General features: G+C 46.4%; 1 protein-coding gene across 1 annotated transcript in view; it reads right to left on the minus strand.

The window, feature by feature from the left end:
* Dock2 (dedicator of cytokinesis 2) overlaps positions 1–17728 on the minus strand; it is a 419530-nt gene that overhangs the window by 32173 nt on the left and 369629 nt on the right. The window contains exons 34-39 of the mRNA XM_052759023.1: positions 16255–16340; positions 10374–10530; positions 8691–8731; positions 5250–5340; positions 4101–4220; positions 238–327 (exon numbers count right to left, since the gene is read on the minus strand). Of these exons, the coding sequence (XP_052614983.1) occupies positions 238–327; positions 4101–4220; positions 5250–5340; positions 8691–8731; positions 10374–10530; positions 16255–16340 (585 nt within the window). The remainder of the gene's footprint in view (positions 1–237; positions 328–4100; positions 4221–5249; positions 5341–8690; positions 8732–10373; positions 10531–16254; positions 16341–17728) is intronic.

Below are 17728 nucleotides of genomic sequence, written 5' to 3' on the forward strand. Positions count from 1 at the left end.
ATTTGTGGAACTTTTACTGCAAATGTAACAGAACATTTATTGGGTGTGCGACAACAGCTGCGGCAGCTGTGGCTCCATCTAACAACGGAGGGGTGATGTTAACCCTGGCCTCACTCAGGCCCTTCTCCATCCTTCTGTTTCCCTAACCCACAGGCCTCTCTTTTCTCTGTCTATCTCTGAGATGAGTGAGCCCTTTGCACAGGTCTCTGGGCAGGTGGCTTTCAGGGGAAGCCTTACCAGGTTCTGACTGAGCAGCTCGTAGTCAAAGATCTCCATCTCATACTGTTCGGCCAGTTCCTTGCACAAGCTGATAGCCTCTTCCCACATCTACAGGTTCATCATGGAGACAAAGGTTAGAGGGGTCTTAGCTTTCCAAAGACTTGAACCTAGCCATGGCCCCCTAGATTTGCACTGCGGACATCCTCTTACCCAGACAGAGCAAGCCTGGGACTTGGTAGAAGTACAGTCTTTCCCTGGCTTCTCATCCTGCTCCTCCAATGAGTAATGGAGTGGGCTGTTTAAATGCTCTCTGATTCTTCCCAAGCACCTGGAGAGAAGTCACTAACTTCTTATTCCAGATGATAAATGGAGGTTCATCTGCCCAACCTTGAGTGGGCTTGGAGGCCAACCTCGTTGGACATGACTCCGTTTGCTGCTTTGTAAGTGCCTAGTGGCTGATAACCACCCCCTAAGTCCCTTACCTCCCCAATGTGTAGGCTAGGCAGGGGAGGCATCAGAACCCTTCGCTAGAGAGGAATGGTTCTCAGTGAGGTAAACAGATTGTCTGAGATGAGAGCATTTCTGGGGATGGAGTTGGGTCCCAATGTTCAGTCTCTAAACTTCTCCGCTACCAGCCAATGCCACTTCTTAATGGGGCGATGTGGTTGTGGAAGGCAGTAGGGAGCAGAACCGAGGTGGCAGCAGGAATGTACTAGAGCATTAACACTTCTAAAGTGGGTCTTCTCTGTCTTTCAAATAAACCGAAAATATGGGCCTCAGATAGGCAAAGAAGTCCACATACTTCTTTGCTGCTCGATTTTATGCCAGAAGCCAAGATCATCCCCCATCTTGGACTGCAGAGGCATCAGTATGCTCTGCAGCCAGGGGTGGGGAGATGTAGGGCTGGCTGGAAGCTTGACAGTCTCAGAGGATACCCATTCCCATTCCACACTGGGTTGAAAACAGAAAGTGCACCTAAATGGAGAAGCTGGGGGCGGCAGGGGAGGAGAAAGTGGAGGCTGCCAAAACTCATCGTGAGCTTCTTAACAAAAGTGCTCTCGGCATCCAAGCATTAAAAATAAATAAAACCAAGTGTGGAGCAGTGGAACCATGGCAGTAAACCCCAGACAGCTTAGCGAGCAGAATAAAAATGCTTTATGTGCCAGGAGGACCCCTGTTTGCAGGCTTTACCCTGAACATGAAGGTTGGGTAATGATCCTGGCTGGGCCAGCGCACTATTGGACACAATGGGGGAGGGGGTACCTTTGCCAACTTCCCACCAGTATAGGAACAGGAAGAAGCAACAGGGTCCCCATGTGCTAAGAGCTTTCTAAGAGGCAGAGAGGAGGGGCAGGCAGTAGTCAGATGCCCAGCATTTCCTCCAGTCCTCTGGGGCCTCTGACTGCCACTGATCTCACTGGGTTTCACACATTGGTTATGGAACAGTGACTGGGTTCTGGGAACAGTACATGGACATCCATCTGTGTGGTCACTGAACAGGTACAAAGATGGGGGAAGACAACATTTCTGTTCTCATGAACATCAGAGGTGAGGCAAAAGGAGGTGGGGAGAACTGTTGGCTTTGGGGAGGCACTATATCAGGTGGTATCAAGATAGACTCGTGGAGTGATGGCCACTGTGTGTGTCTGTAGGGAAGGAAAGCTGAGGGGTGCTGAAGAGTTAGGAATTTATTCTAGAAGCTTCCATGGCAGTGGCTTTCAGGGTGAGCTGAGGCACCATCATGTTCCCCTGTTCCCACCCTCATTATTGTGCAATACCAAAAGATAACATGCAAAATCTGATAATGATTGGCATGTCTGTTTTATGAACAAGATGATAAGTGCTTTGAGCACAGGGCATTTGTGCCTTTTTCCTCTTTGCTCAGCTGAATCGATTCCCAGCTGGAGACAAACCTTATCCCCTCTTGGGGCTCTCCCAGTGGGACTGATGTAATCAGCAATAAACAAATAGAAAGCTCTTATTTGATGGCTAGTGGGGCAAGAAGTTCAAGAGGTGGCAGGGTCTCTGCCCTCAAGAGGCTTATAATCATAAATTCTAGGACAGTCTTTTCCAGCTGCTGAGCCTTAGGAATTTATAAGCCTTCTGTAGACATTACCTCATTTCATCATTCTGGAAAAGGTAGGAAGAGCAGACCAAGACAGAGGTGATGAACTAAAGAGACAAGACAGACCTAAACCAAGCATCCAGTGGTATCCCACTAGATGGTGAGAGATCTTGCCAGTCACATGGAAGCAGGGCTACATGTGAGCTAGAGGGCTTACAGAGGGCTTCCGAGAGGAAGTGGCACAGACTGGCAGCAATGGTGGCACTTACCGTTGAACAATGTGACATCACTGCACACTAGCTACCATGCTGCCATTTATGACATTTCCCCACCTAGTTTTCACCTTACAACTGAGAAACAGATACTGTTAGTATCTCACTATGGTAGAAGGAGAACTAGAACGCCAGAGGGGTCAAGCAAAACTGTGGATAGACATGAGGGATGAGATGTTCAGACATAATGATGCTGTGCTGTGCTGTGTTGCCTACAGGACAGATGGTGGCGTTCAGGCTGGAGATGCCTGAAGATCTGCTAGAAGCTGTGGCTGGGTAGCAGCTGGTCAGCTCCATTTCCTGGGCAATCCTGTTAGAATCCTTGATGAAAAGGTCAATGATGGAACAGTGTCACCCATGAATCTACCCATTTACCCAACACATATCATTGGCTCCTGCACATAAGGTTAGCCACCAGGGATCCAGCAGTGGATGAGCGAAAGTCTTTGCAATTTAGGGATTTCAAAGTGAGGTGCCAGATAGTAAGCCAGTAAATCCCAAGGGAAGGAAGTGCTGTCAACACAGCATAGTGCTTTTCTCTGGAGAAACGAGAAGGGTGGCTCAGGGCATGGGTGCTGAAGGTGATCTGGGTTACTCTTGTGACATCTAAGTAAAACCCTGAACAGTGAAAAGATCCAACCTCCCAGTGGACAGCTGTGTAGGGGATGCGCCAAGCTGGGCAAAGCAAGTGCAGGGTTCAGGTGTTGGAAAGAGCTCAACATAGAGCATCCTCCTCAAGGATGAAATGAGAGAGGTGGTTAGGGAATCACATGGGGAGAGTTATGTAATTTATTCTATATATACTGGGGGAGTCATTGAAAAGATTATTCACAGGTACCTTGGTTAGCTTGTATTGTCAACATGCACAACCTAGAGTCATCTGGAAATAGGGAAACTCAATTGAAGAATTTCCTCCATCAGACTGAGCCAAGGAGGCATTGTCTGTGAGGCCTTGTCTTGGCTCCTAAATGATGTAGGAAGGCCCAGCCTACTGTGGGCAGCACCGTCCCTAGGCAGGTGGTAACTGGGTTGTATAAGAAAACTAACTGAGCATAAGCCAGGGGGCAAGTCAGCAAGCTGCATTTCTCCATGGTTCCTTCCTCCAGGCTCCTGTCATGAGTTCCTGCCCTGACTTCTCTCAATGATGGGATGTAATCTGAAAATGTAATATAAAATAAAGCCTTTCCTCCCTAACATGGTTTTAGTCAGAGTGTTTTTTATCACAGCAACAGAAAAACAAACTAGAAGAACAGGTAAGTGGCATGTTCTAATGTGTGTTTCATGGCCCCTTTGCCTTCTACAGAGTGGATGCTCTGGTAGGGCAGTAGAGGAAGTAGAGAAACTGCTTAGGATCTGTTGCAGCTCCAAGAGTGATGTTCGTAATTAAACAAAGGTGGAAAAGAGATGGAAAGAAATGATCAGACTTCAGTTGCAGATAGAGAGCTGGCTGGGCCTGAGGGTGGACCAAGTACTGAGCACAGGAGAGACTTGTCCCTCCCAATGGCCAATGTCCCCACAGAGAGAGGAGGGCAGGCTCCAGTTACCTTTCCTTTGTCAAAGTAACCTATAATGGTCTCATAGAGTGTCTCCTTCAGCTGCCGGTGGGTCTGGGGATGCTGCTGGCCTGTCTGCATGACCTGTGATGCACACTGTTCATCTGACCACTGCAGAGAGAACACAGGGAGGCCAAATAGAGCTAAGTGGCAGCCAAGGACAGATGTCTTCCCAGGATGAAAGGCAGAAACTACCCTCTCCAGGTCCCATCCTTTCTCTCCTGTCCCCATCTCAGCTCATCTTTGAAAACCTGGGGTTCCATGGGTAGAGATGCATCATGGGTATGTGTCCTCAGGATGCTTGGAGGTTGCCCTCCAGCAGCACTGATGATATAAGACAGAGCAGGTGAACTAGTGACCGTGAGCCACGAGAACATCTCTGACGAGGAGCAAGATGAAGTCTTGCGGACATCTGTTGGCCTCCCCAGGGTCCCCGTGTCTGCGGTCAGACAGATGCTGTCTGCAATTTCCATTTGTGAAGTGATTCTGATTTTGGCTAAACTGGACATTTTTGACTTTCTAGTGCTTTCATAGTGTGGAGTTTGTAGGGATTTTCTCTAAACCCTAATGAGACATGGGCCCAGTGCTTCAAAAGCCAAAGGAGAGAATTCTTTGCTTTTGCAGCAATATTCTCTAGACACGGAAAGCAGCTCAGTGGGCATGCTAATGACAACAGACTGGATACGATATACTATTGAAAATATATGTCCCGGGGACTACTGCAATTATTGAAAGTAAAGGTCACTCGGAACCTCTGGTGTACAGGTGAAATAGCATAGAGAATTATGCTGTCAGCTTGGGAGTTTGGGGGACACCAAGGAAAGGAAAATTCATTTGCTTTGTTTCCTCCTTTTGATTCTTTCTTTCATTCTTTTTAAAAAACACTCTTTGGGAGCTGGAGAGATGGCTCAGCGGTTAAGAGCACTGACTGCTCTTCCAGAGGTCCTGAGTTCAATTCCCAGCAACCACATGGTGGCTCACAACCATCTGTAATGAAATCTGGTGCCCTCTTCTGGCCTGCAGGGATAAGTGCAGACAGAACACTGTATACATAATAAATAAATAAATAAATAACCACTCTTTGACTTGTTGTGAGGACCTGATGGGGGTCTCAGCATGGATGTCTTCCTGGGACAGTACCTTGAGAAGCCAGGTGTGGAGGAGAAGCGTGTAGGCAGCCTCTGTGTAATTGTCACAGTCCAGGTGAAGATCACGGAGTTTGTACAGGTATCTGTTTAGGGAGAAAAGGGATGAGTTACAAGATGTGGTAATAAGATGTCTAGTAGGGACAAGAAGGAGCAAGACAAAACAAATGGGCTCTTGCACAGGGATGTCTTCAGTCCAGCTAGCCAGGCTTCTACGTGGGTGGTAATGATAGCTTCTGGCATTTGTTGGACCCTTAGTATGCACCAGGTACTATGCTAAGTGACTTCTCCCATTTTGCTCCTGAAACAATGTCTTGCTATGTAGCTCAGGCTAGCCTAGGACTTACTATGTAGGCCAGACTGGTTTCAAATTCATAATCCTCCTATGACACTCTTCTACATGCTGGGATTACAGGTGTGTACTATGATGCCCAGCTTTGTGCTAAGTGTTTTAAATGCCTTGAATAATCTAATCCTCATGACAACCCTATGTCACGGGTCCATTAGGGATTTCATATTCTGATGAAGGAAAAAAAAAAGAGCCTGAAGTTAGGAGCTATCCAAGACAGAATTCAATGTGATATAGAAGGATTTGGCCAGTGTGATATGATATGGAAGTAAAGGACGGAAATACAAGTGGCTTGTCAGGAGTCACATGCTAACACAAGGAAGTGATGGGGTGCAAGCTTGAGTACGGGCTCAGTCACTGTAAGAGTCCTTGAGCATGACATTCATAAAGGGACCTCCTGTCCTCTCTTTGGAGTGCTCTGGTAACACAGAAAAGAGAGTAGGACAGGAGAAACAGAAAGGGTAGAGAGGCCTTGAGCGGTCCACAGAGACAATCCACTATTGGGACAACGCACTGACATTCCCACCTCCTGTCTCTTTGCAAGTACTATTCCAGTTCTGAACCCTGAGGAAAATCCTGTGGAAAGGAACTAAGAGCAGAACCAAGAGCCAAGGTGAGGAGCCCTGATAAATTGTTGATAATTGATTCCACATTTGCTATCACAGGCAGTGAACTACGATTTCAGGTCCAATGATACTAAGTAACACTGGACTAAAGATTCTCAACCAAAGAGTCAAAATAGAACTTTATCATAAGTTCATTTTCTCAGAAATTCTGTCACAGTGACGGGATGCTGACTAACACAAAAGATTTCTAGCCACACAATTGAGCTGGGTAGATGGTAATGGGGGAGGCAGCCTTGGCAGAAAGATTCAACTCACTCTGCCAGCATTGATCTTAAGATGAAAAACCTGAGGCCTATTAGAACAGAGGGAGAGAGAGAAAGAATGCTGTTTTTACCTCTGCAGCAATCTTTCCACTCTCTTCCCTAACCCACAATGCTCTGCTGATAGCAGTCATCAGTGAAATTGCACATGGCCTCCATATAGAGCTTGGAATTTGGAAGAACCTATTCTATATATATGGCTCAATCCTATCTCATTGATTCCTGACCAACCCATTAGACCCCCTTGATGTCTGAGCTCAACAACCTCTAGGAAAGTGTCCCAAGGGAGACCTCCCCCTGCTATGGCAACTCCTGAACTGACTAAGAGACCCCACTCCTCTTCTTTGTTAACTTGAGGGCCTAGCCATCTGCTATACAGCCCCAAAGAAGACATTTTAATGAGCTCACCAGGGCTGCTGAGTCTGATGCCTCTGCATACTTGAGTGGGGTACCATAGGGAACAGAGAATCTCATAGCCACCACCCAATGAGGTGACAACTGTCAGAATGGAATGAGGGGACAATGTTGGGACAACTTCTGAGCTTTACAGGAAAAAGAACTGTTGATTTTTATAAAGTCTCTAGATTTAAAAATGTTGGCAACTGATTAAAAGTGTTTTAAATACTATATTTGCCAAACAGAGCAGGCTTCCAGAACATCCATTGCCTGTCTACAACGTCTGGAGTAGGCCAATATGGCGGCTTTCCTAGATTAACACAGGCCCTGATCTCCAAGCCTGTGGGGGTCTGGGACTTACCATCTGTTCTTCTGAAGTGGAAAAAAGTGGAAGAGTTTGGAGAGAGGAAAGCCTGTACAGGGCATGTAACCTACAGTCTCTCATCTCACCCCAGAGCAGAAGGCAGAATTAATTTTTTTTAATAGAGAAAAACCGTAACAGTGACTGGGGTGAGTCATCTCAAAAGGCTGCTCTGGCCCTGCAGACCCCGAAGTTTCATGTGTTACAAAGCTCAGGACAGCCTGTGGAATGACTTTTTCTCCACACAACTGGACTAAAGTAAATAAGAACCTAAAAGAAATAAAGAAAGAACCTAAACATGGTGGTCAGAGCAGAGTGAGTTTAGACGTCCAGGGTCAGCTTTTGACAGAGCATGCACGGCTGTGGACTCACAGGAAGGAGCAGAGAGGCCAAGAATCCTTTGTTGCTATTTATTGTAGAAAAATGTTGGAAACTATGGAACTGTTCGACAACACAGGATTGGCTATGTAAATGACAGCATAGTCTAGAAAGGAACTTTTATGGTTTCATTACAAATGATTCTGAAATATATCTTGTCAAATGAGAAAATGCAAGAAGTAAATTATTAGCAGTATAACTCTAGTTTTGCAAAAATAGCATATGCACAGAATTGGATGTATATATAAGCATAAGAAGTCTGAAAAATATGTAGGTATTTTAGAAACTTATTTCATATTTTGTTTTGCTAGTCTGTATTTTATGAGGTTTTTTGTTTTGATTAAAAAAGTCTGTGTTATTTTTATAATGGGTAAAAAAAATAACAGTAATACAGTTTTTTACAGGAAAAGTATGAGATTCTGAGAAAATTGGCAAAGGAATATTTTTGCTCCAGGCTAATGTCCTCAGAAAATCTTCTCATGATAAACTTAAATATCTAGTAAATGTCTATCAGGAAGGAGACATCATGCCATTCGGTATTTCTCTCCCATTCATTCATTTATTTATTTTCCTATCACATCTACTTTGTTGAGTACATGTGTGTGGTATGTGTGTAGAAGGGAGCACATGTGTCACAGCCCATGTGTGGAGGTCAGAGGTTCACTGTTTCATTATGTGGGTCCCAGGGATGAACTCAGTCTTCACGGGGTTGGAAACAAGCACCATTACCTGCTGAGGCATCTCACCATCCCCTTTTTTTTCCTTCCAAAGCCAGTTAGCCAAGGGCTTACCATGTGCCTGAGACACGGAGGATTTCCCATGCTGTCCCATGGCAGAAGCATATGAGTGCACAGCTCAAAGGACCTGGTTTAGGGGACACACACAGAGTAGGACAACAGGCAGTCTGAGTGCTCCCGGCAGTTTCGTGGGGATGACCATAGGAGAACAGACAGTGCCACCAAGTCTTGGGAAGCTGAGAGGCATCAGAACACCAAGAGGTGGCAGGAGCAGCCATGGACGCTGAGCAGAGAGGTACAGAGGCCGAGGTTTACGATAAAAATCTTACCTTATGTACATCTCCTCCCGGTTGTTGTCTTTGTAGAAATTCTAGGTGGGGAGAAAAAATAAAACAGTATTGAGTGCTTCTCTTTGCAGGGCTTTGGGGAAAGAGAATACGACGATGGGGGATGAGAGAAAGATGGCTGCTTACTATTTGGGAATCCCAAGAGGGAGCAAGAAGTTCACTTTGCTGAATGCACCCTACAGCCTCCCCGGGAGGCTTTGCTCTGCAAGCTTCTTCCCAACTGTAAGGGACAGAGCAGGTGTCTCAGTCGTCACATATTAGGGAATACAGCAAGCTGTTTGCTGGACTGAGTGGCAGGTTGCCAAGACTGGGACAGTCTACTTTAAAGGGTAGCCAGCCTGGCTTAAATATAGATGCTCAAAAGCCTATTCTAACTTCACAGAACCTTCTGGAGTTACGTAGCCAAAGCACTTGAACTTGACAGTGTCCAGTAGACGATACCCCAGTGCCAGCTTAGATGCCTTTTGTTTGTTGTTTTGTTTTTGTTTAAAAATTACTTTTTGTTGTTGCTGTTTTTTAAGGTTGTCTCACTATATAGCTCCAAACTGGTCTCAAATATATCATCTTCCCACATTAGTCTCCTGGGATTGCAGGTGTATTCCACTAAGCCTGGTTCTTAGGAGCTGTTTACCTTTTTTTTTTAACTTATGTGTCTGTGTGAGGATATGCCACATGTATGTCAGTGTCCATAGGAGCCATAAGGGGGTGTCAGATCCCATAGAACTGAAGTTACAGGCAGTTGTGAACAGGCTGTTGGGAACTGAACTTGGGTCTTCTAGAAGAGCAACAAGTGCTCTTACCTGCTGAGCCGTCTTTCCAGGTAGGGGTTGTTTAGACTGGTAGTTGGCCTGGACTCTGCCACTGGAGGTCCTAGTCTTGGGACAATTAAAAGCAAGTCCTTACAGATTCTGAGCCAATCTAAGAGCCACTGTGGGATATGAGCATCCGCACGCTCTTGCGGCTTAGGGAAGGGTGTGTGACTTGTTCCAGGCCCTGCAGGCAGCGGGCCGGAAGTACTCATCTGCATGCCCTTCACTGACCACAGTCCCATGCACTACTCCTCTCTTACTGCTTTGGATGTCCCTGTCCCAGGAACATCCTGGCCTGGCTGGTGATAGTCAGTTTTTCCAACCATCTCTTGACCTTCCTTAGAGAGAAACTGGAAAAGCCCTCTCCGTGCTGTTTATGTAAATCGGGCCTGGTGGAGTTATTAGCATTGAATTCCTTTCTGCTGTAGTCAGGATTTTTAAAGTCCCTTTGGCATTCTGAAAAATCAATGGCAGTATCTAAGCTGTTATAAAAGAGTCCCCATCAGACAGGAGCGGCCACACAGCGGAGCTGGAGGGGCAGGGTTTGTATTTTCAGAGCTCCAGGAATGGCAGGTGGCACGTGGAATGCCCTGGCTACAATGTTATCTTCCTTCTGTGGGATATATGAAGTCCTTAAAGGAGATCTGTGTACCACCAACTTCATATATAAGGAGACAAAGGTACAGAAAACCTCAAGACACAGAGCACAGATGCCGAGCTGGGATTTTAACTGCCTTTGTCTAAGTTCCACAGCAGATAGCTCTGCTTCTCTTCCAGGAGCAGAGGGGAGACCCAAGCTTAGCCTGCAGGAGGATATGGATCCAACGTAGTCCCTGGGGACCTGGCAGTCACTCACCAGCAGGTTCACTGTGCAGCTCATACGGTTGTCTTTGCTCTCGTCCGTCATCACTCCCCGGTAATCCAGCAACTTCTCCAGCAGCCCTTTGACCAAGCTCACAAAGTTCTCCACCGACTTGGCAATGGTCGGGTGCTCTGCTGTGCACTCCATCAGGCTGTGAGGCGAGAAGGCTGCTGTGTTCACACCAGCAAACTGTGTGGTTGTTGCATGCAACACTACACAAGTGGCCAGTGAACCCAAGCTCTGGGCTGGCATATTTTCTTCACCCAAAAACCAATCTATCCATACAGCACAACAAATATTCTTATACTATCAGAATGGGAAAAAATAAAAATAAAAAAATTCCCATGTGGCCAGTAGTGTGTGGGCGGGGGATGGTTACATTTACATCCACACTAGGAGTATGGCAGGGTGACTATCTTGGGTAGTGATTTTCACAACATCGAGCAACACATTATATGTGTATATCTTCTACTTCATGATGTCTTCCCTATAGGAGTGTGCACTGTAGAAATATTTCCAAAACTACACCAGGGTATATCTATAGGGCTTTTAAATTGTACCAGATAGTGAAACAGCTGAGACCATCTGAAGTGCCCATCAACTAGAAAATGGCTAAGTACATTGAGGTATTTTTCACACAACATGGTTCTATGAAGCCATTAAAAAGTATTAAGGAAGGAATTGGTATTGACATAAAAAGCTCTATAAAACATATGGCTAAATGAGATGCGTAAATACCCAAACAAGTTTATTTCTATTTATTTAGTTGTTTCAGAACTGACCATGTCCCTAGTGCTGTTCTTAGCATCATAAAAAGATGAACTTGTTTAATGTCTCATCGTGGTCTAATGAGATGAGATTCTTATGCATAGGGATACTAAGGGAAGGCAAGGTACCTAACTCGCTCAAGGTCACACAGTTGGTAAATATCAGTAGCTTGACTCTAGCATCCCTGTCTCAATCACCCAATACTGTGTGTTCAAGCCCACAAGGTATCAGGAAGGAGAAACACCAGCCACTGAATTGTGGTCCCTTCTGGTGAGGGGCCCAGGTAAAGAACAAAGGGAAATGCTTTGTTTCCTATTTAAGCATGGGAGTGTTGGCTGAAAAAAAAAAAAACTTTATAAAATCAATATAAATTTTTTACCTGTGCCATTCCTAAAATACTTATCAGCTGCTAAATACTATACTAGGTGTAGTGTGGAGAGAGTGACACCAGTCTATGCCTGTCCCTGCAAGTTGGGGTGGAAGACGAACAAGGTAAACTTGGGACGGTGACATTACTATCAATCACATGTGCCAGCCGGGTATTGTGTAGAGCCCTTGAGAAATTCTCATGGGAATCTCAACAACTAAAAATTCTTCCACCCCAGCTACAGAAGATGAAGTTGAGGCAGAGAAAGGTTCAAAGGACAGCTGGAAGTGTAAGGGGTGACCTTCGTAACAAAGCCAATCACATCGATTTGGGAAGAGATTTTTTTCCCACAGACGTTGCAGTATGTTGTTGGGTGTCAAAGGTCACCCAAGCTGCTGGATTTGTTTCTTGTCATTTTCCTCTGGGCAGTGGAAGTCCCCAAGAGATCTCAGGAGAAAGAAAAACAAACAAACAAACAAAAACAACAAAGACTTCAGAGGGTCATTTCATTCCAGAAGCCATGCCTGACTGAAAGGAGGTGACATCTCCAGCTGTGGCTGGGATCAAGCACATCCATCTTCCCCTGGGAAAAGCACTTGTTCCCGCCTCTCAACAAGCAATCCAAACGGCCTGTGATTTACACCTGTCTGGTTCAGCTGCAGCTGTACCTACTTCTCCGAGACAGGCACTTCCAGCCCTACTCTCCCCCCTGAGGATAATTCAGCCAGACTCTGCCCAACATTTCATGTGGGATGCCAGGCAAAGGTCACACCCAGGTTCAAGCCTGGCCAGAACAAGAGTTCTCAGCCCACCACCATGCTAGAATATCTGGGGGAACTTTCACAAAGCCATGCCCAGACCAAGCCACATCTTTGGAACCTCTGAAGGCCTGGGCAGCAATGATTTGTTCTGAGGCTCTCCAGGTCATTCTAGTGTTTAGCTAGCATTGGGGACCACCTCCACAATCAACTTTGCACACTCCAACCTGGGTGAGCATCATCTGAGCACTCTTCTCATGGAGTCTGATTCAGTACTCTGGGCTGGAATCTGAGACCCTGCTACCTAGCTCCAATGCTTCAGTGTCCTGGGCTACCCTGTAGACACAACTGTTCAAAAGATTTGTCTTGAGTGTTTTAGTGTCTGTTCTTTTGGAGTGAGGCAGGAAGGCTGCTCACACTGTAGATGATTGGTGATCTGGGTGGTTAGATATCACTTAACCATTTACCCACTCAACAACACTGTATTGTTCTACAAACTATGGGTTTGGAGAACATCAAGAGCCAGCCACCTGGAGGTCCTAGTTCATCAGAGGATAAAAATGAACTCCAGGGTGCAATCATACCTCTCTGCACTAAGAACTGCCTGCCCCCACCCCACACCATGCTAAGCCTGTTTCACTATTTATCCTGTCTGAACCCCGAAATTCCTTAAGGCAGTCATTAGGTTGACCCCCCAAACCATATGTGAAATGTGAAGCCTTTGGGGCTGGGTTCTGATGGCTGTCCTGTCAAGGTCACACAACTCTCTCCTTTGAATCCCACAGCAGTCTTAAGTGACAATAAGAAAGCTGTGGGGATTGTGGGTCCATGTGGATGACTGCTCCCTCAGTGGATGGAGTGTGCTGACATCACCTTTGCAGGTCAAGGCCTTGGGACTAAAACACTTAGCATAGGAGGCCTCTAGAGGGAGAGGTCTCATTATTCCATCTAAGGTAGGAAGAGAGCTCTGAGGGTAGAGAGGACTGGGGTGCTCTGTAAGTCTGTAGTGCCTGTGTGCTGTACAAAGGCATGTGGGGACCAGGACTCAGCCTCACTCCATGCCTAAGCTTTGTCCCTTGATTCAAAACTAGAGCTGGCATAGGACAGGAAGTCCTGTTCTAGTCACAAAAGCACCATCTACCTTCTAAGCTGAACCAGAAGGCTGGATCTGTCCAGAGAGGTTCTAATCCAGCTCAGGTCCTGAAGGAGGGACTGGAAGGAAGTGCTATAGGAACTGGGGGGACCAAACTGGAGAAAGATGAGCAGCCTCAGGGTTTCCAGTGACTACGTTGTATTCCACTTGGGCGATAGTAACAATAGAAGCCAATGCACTTACACTATCTACTGGGCATTGGTAACTATGTTAATGAAATGAAACTAAAAGAAGCCAAGAAAGAAAAGCAATCGTGAGGAACACCCTCCAGACCTTCCCATTCAGCCCTGAGCAAACATGTAAGGGGTGGACTATATATTTACCTCTAATTTATAGGCAGAGAAACTGAGGCTCAGGGAGGTTTGGAAGAAGGAGCAGGGACCAGGGCCCTTGGCCATTCTGAGGAGGCCCTGACTCCCGTGTTTGGCCTGTTTTATTTCGTGTAAAAATCATTCACACCTCCATCTCAGGAGGAAAATAATGAGCTGCCTTTAATTTCCCTGACCGCCAAGGACTCCTTTGACAAAGAATCACTCAGAAAGGCTTTTGCGAGCCCCGCTGGTAGTCTGAAGCCTGCCACTACGGGGGTTCCTTCTGCTTAGAGAAATGGAAATTGCCAGAGCAAACGGGTGTGTGTGTGTGTGTGTGTGTGTGTGTGTGTGTGTGTGTGTGTGTGTGTGTGCGCAGCTTCTGGTCAATATTTAGATTTTTCCCTCTCAGAACTTTGAGATAAGCACTGATTTCTGGCCCTGAAGAATCAGATATTCTCCGGGGGTTCTCCCAACTCTCCCCTAGTGGATCTGGTGTGCAATACAGGTGTATAGGAAACCTGTGTACAGCATCAGGCAGAGCCAGGGCCAGCTGAGACCACGCCTCCAGGGGCTCCGATGTTCCTGCTGGGCTCTGACCATGAAGGGCGGGGCGGGGTGAGGACCATGATAGGGGGGCCAGGGCAAAGCTTTTTGTTTGCCTTTGCCATGAAAGGCAAACACTCAGAGAGGATTGAGGAAAGAGGCCAAAAGCAGAGCCACACCAGAGCCTCAGTGAACACAGAGGACAGGAAATTGGGATGCCTGACCGTCCTCCTAAGTCTCAAGAGAAGGCCTCTCAGGCAGGGCAATTACCAGGCAGCCAATGACAGGAACTGGGATCCAGGCCGAGGGACCAAAGCACATTCATTAAACATGTACCTGCTGTGTACCAGATGCTTCCTAATTACTCAGTCTTCAAAATAACCACAGGAGCTTATTGTTCCCCCTTTAGAAACGGGGATACTGAGGCCAGAGGGGTTGTGCCATTTGTCCAGAGTCCTACAGCTGCAAAGTAGAGCAGCCAGGAGTCAATGCAATGTTCCCCCACCCCCAAAGATACAAGTAGATGATAAGCCCCAGAAAAGTGTTCAATATCCTCAGCCACTGTGGAAATGGAGATCAGATCACAAGGGCCTTCGGCACGCTCTTATAATCGTGGCTATAATGGATAGGACAGATGTTAACAGGTGACACAGGAAGTGGAGGTGTTGGAGCCCCCCTGCTTGGCCAGTGGGAAAGGATGTGGAGCTGTGCCTTGGTGTGTCTGCTGTCACCTCAAAAGGCTAATGACCTTTGTCCTGATCTCCCTGTGACCTTGCAATTCTACACTAAGGTACTATACTTCTGTGCTCATGGCAGAGTCAATCTAAGAACAAAGGAGATACAGCCTAAATAACCATCAGCGGGTTATTGAAAGACAAAAAGGAATGAGTGAGCAGTGGGTCACAAAGGGCCATAGTCTAGGAAACATCCACAACAGATAATCCAGAGTCAGAAAGTAGTCACGGCAGCATGGGGCTAAGGAATGGGGAGTGGATTTCTATATGCATGCATATGTGTATAGAGCAGGTGTGCTTGAGGAAGGCAGGCTCCTTTTGCAGAGTAATGAAAATGGTCTAATATTAATTGTTATGGTGGTTGCTCAGCTCAGTAAACACACTGAATCAGTGAGCAGTGCACTCTGGGTAGACAGCATGGTATGTGAATTATAACTAAACATTTGTGAAAACAAAACAAAAATGTCTTGACTTCAAGTCCAGTCCTGCTGAGTGCTATCTCCTGCATAGTGCCTGCCCCGGGACTGGACACTCAGTCCTTCAGGGCCCAGTGCCTGCCCTGGGACTGGACACTAAGTCTTGCAGGGCCCAGTGCCTGCCCTGGGACTGGGCACTTAAGTCTTGCAGGGCCCAGTGCCTGCCCTGGGACTGGACAATAAGTCTTGTAGGACCCAGTGCCTGCCCTGGGACTGGACAATAAGTCTTGTAGGACCCAGTGCCTGCCCTGGGACTGGACACTAAGTCTTGTAGGGCCCAGTGCCTGCTCCGAGCTTAGACATTAAGTCCTACAGGGCCCAGCTCTTCCTGGCATCCTTTGACAATGTCCTTACTTCCCTAAACTTAGGGGACCACCCAGTGAAATGTGGATCCAAGACAGTAAACCTGATCAGAGAAAAACACAATGTAAGCTGCTCACAAACAAATTTGTCAAAAAATGGAAAAGGAAAAATGGCAGTAATTACTCCACACTTCAGATCTAAAGGGCTGTGTTCACACTGGCAGCTTCTTTTCTCTTTCCAACACAACCATGTTTCTTTTTATCCAGCCCATCCCACCAATACCAAGGCACAACTACTTCCTGGAAAATGTGTGGTTTCCTCCAAAAAAAACCAGTTACTTCAGCACCATGAACTGCTGGGAGAGTCTCCCCAGGAACACAAGCTTCTCAAGACGCTGCAGTCAGAACCCTCTACCCGTGGCCAGCCCTTCACAGACTTCCTGGTCCTCCAGCCTGAACTTACATGGACTCCAGCAGCTGCATGTACTGCTCATCACCCCGGCCTCCTTCTACCTCATGGTCCAGCTTGAGGATGATTTCATTTTCAAACTGGAAAAGTGGATGAAAATCAACAATAACCACATTAGAGGGCTGTGTGCAGAACCAGTTGATTCATTAGTGGGACCAAAGCTTCAGGGAGTAAGTATTATCTCCCATTCCCAGTGTCTGGACCTGTGGATTCAAAATTGAACAGGATTCTATTCATTCTACAAGTGTTCAGAGGGTGGAGGGGAGGGACCTGGGTGGAAGGCTAGAAATGGGGATATGGGAGGGAGAGGGGAGAGAGAGGAAGTGCTTCTCACACACTGTTTCATTGGAGCTTGCTTTGCAAGGTTAAACAGAAGTTTTGCAGGAAGATGAAAGAAAGAGAGAGGAAGGAAATCCAAAGCACGCCCAGAAGCAGGTGACAAGACCCCGAATCAACGGCACATTGTCACGGACTGCTATTATTTCCACCCTGCATTCTTTCTCCATAGTCTGGCAGTCACACCAGACCTAATCTCAGTCCATGGGGCTCAAGCAGGCTAGGGACACCTCTTTCATGTCAAATTTGGACACCAGGACACAGACCTAGCTCCTAATCAGTGTATTCCAACATTCAATGTCCCAGGAGTCCTGAAGACTCAGGTTGATCCAGTGAATCTAACCTGAGACTCTGTTGGAATGCTTAGCAATGAGAGTCTTGTTGTTCAACATAGAAAGAGAATGTTGTAAGTCCGAGGCTTACAACAATGATGACAATAATGAATGTCTGCTTGGATTTACTCCATGGAGGGAAGCAGAGGAGGGGTTGAGATGTAGACCTGATGCCACTCTGAGTCCCTGAAAGCCTTTCTTTTTATGAGTTGATATGTTTACACACTCCCCACACACACATCCACAGGATGATATATATATAGTTTCATTACCTGCAGTGGAAAAATTGCTGGAAAATATGAATAATATATAAGGTAAATAAGATATAAAGCAAATAGCAGATCTCAAGTTCTCAGGGAGTCAAGACTGATAACAGTATCTAAAGTCAGAGATAAGGTTAGTTGCAGAAATCAAGTATCCTTCCATGGTTTTTCCAAATCTTGTTGCATTGAAATCAGAGAATGTTTTCACCCTAGTGCCAATGTCAAGAAGCATTTTGCTCAGTGAGGATCATGGCTTATTTAATATACTGTCTTGACGAATCCTACTGTGTCTCTTCTACAAGACAGTAACTCAAAACAGTTTGCATTGTCTTGATACATACTCTGAAGAATGCATCCAAGCATGCGGTCCACCTCTCCACCATTTATGAATGAAATTGGTACCTGTGGAGAGGAAGGGGGACCTTGGCAAAGGCCTCTGAGATCAAAGGAGGCATCTGGGCATATAGCTTCTAATGCAGCCTCTTCACACTCAGTCTTCATAATACCCCATGAGACCTGGAGGTCAAAAGTCATCTT

The sequence above is a fragment of the Peromyscus californicus genome, unplaced genomic scaffold (genome assembly GCF_007827085.1).
Source record: "Peromyscus californicus insignis strain IS unplaced genomic scaffold, ASM782708v3 Scaffold_3__1_contigs__length_106647218, whole genome shotgun sequence".
Classification (NCBI taxonomy): Eukaryota; Metazoa; Chordata; class Mammalia; order Rodentia; family Cricetidae; genus Peromyscus; species Peromyscus californicus.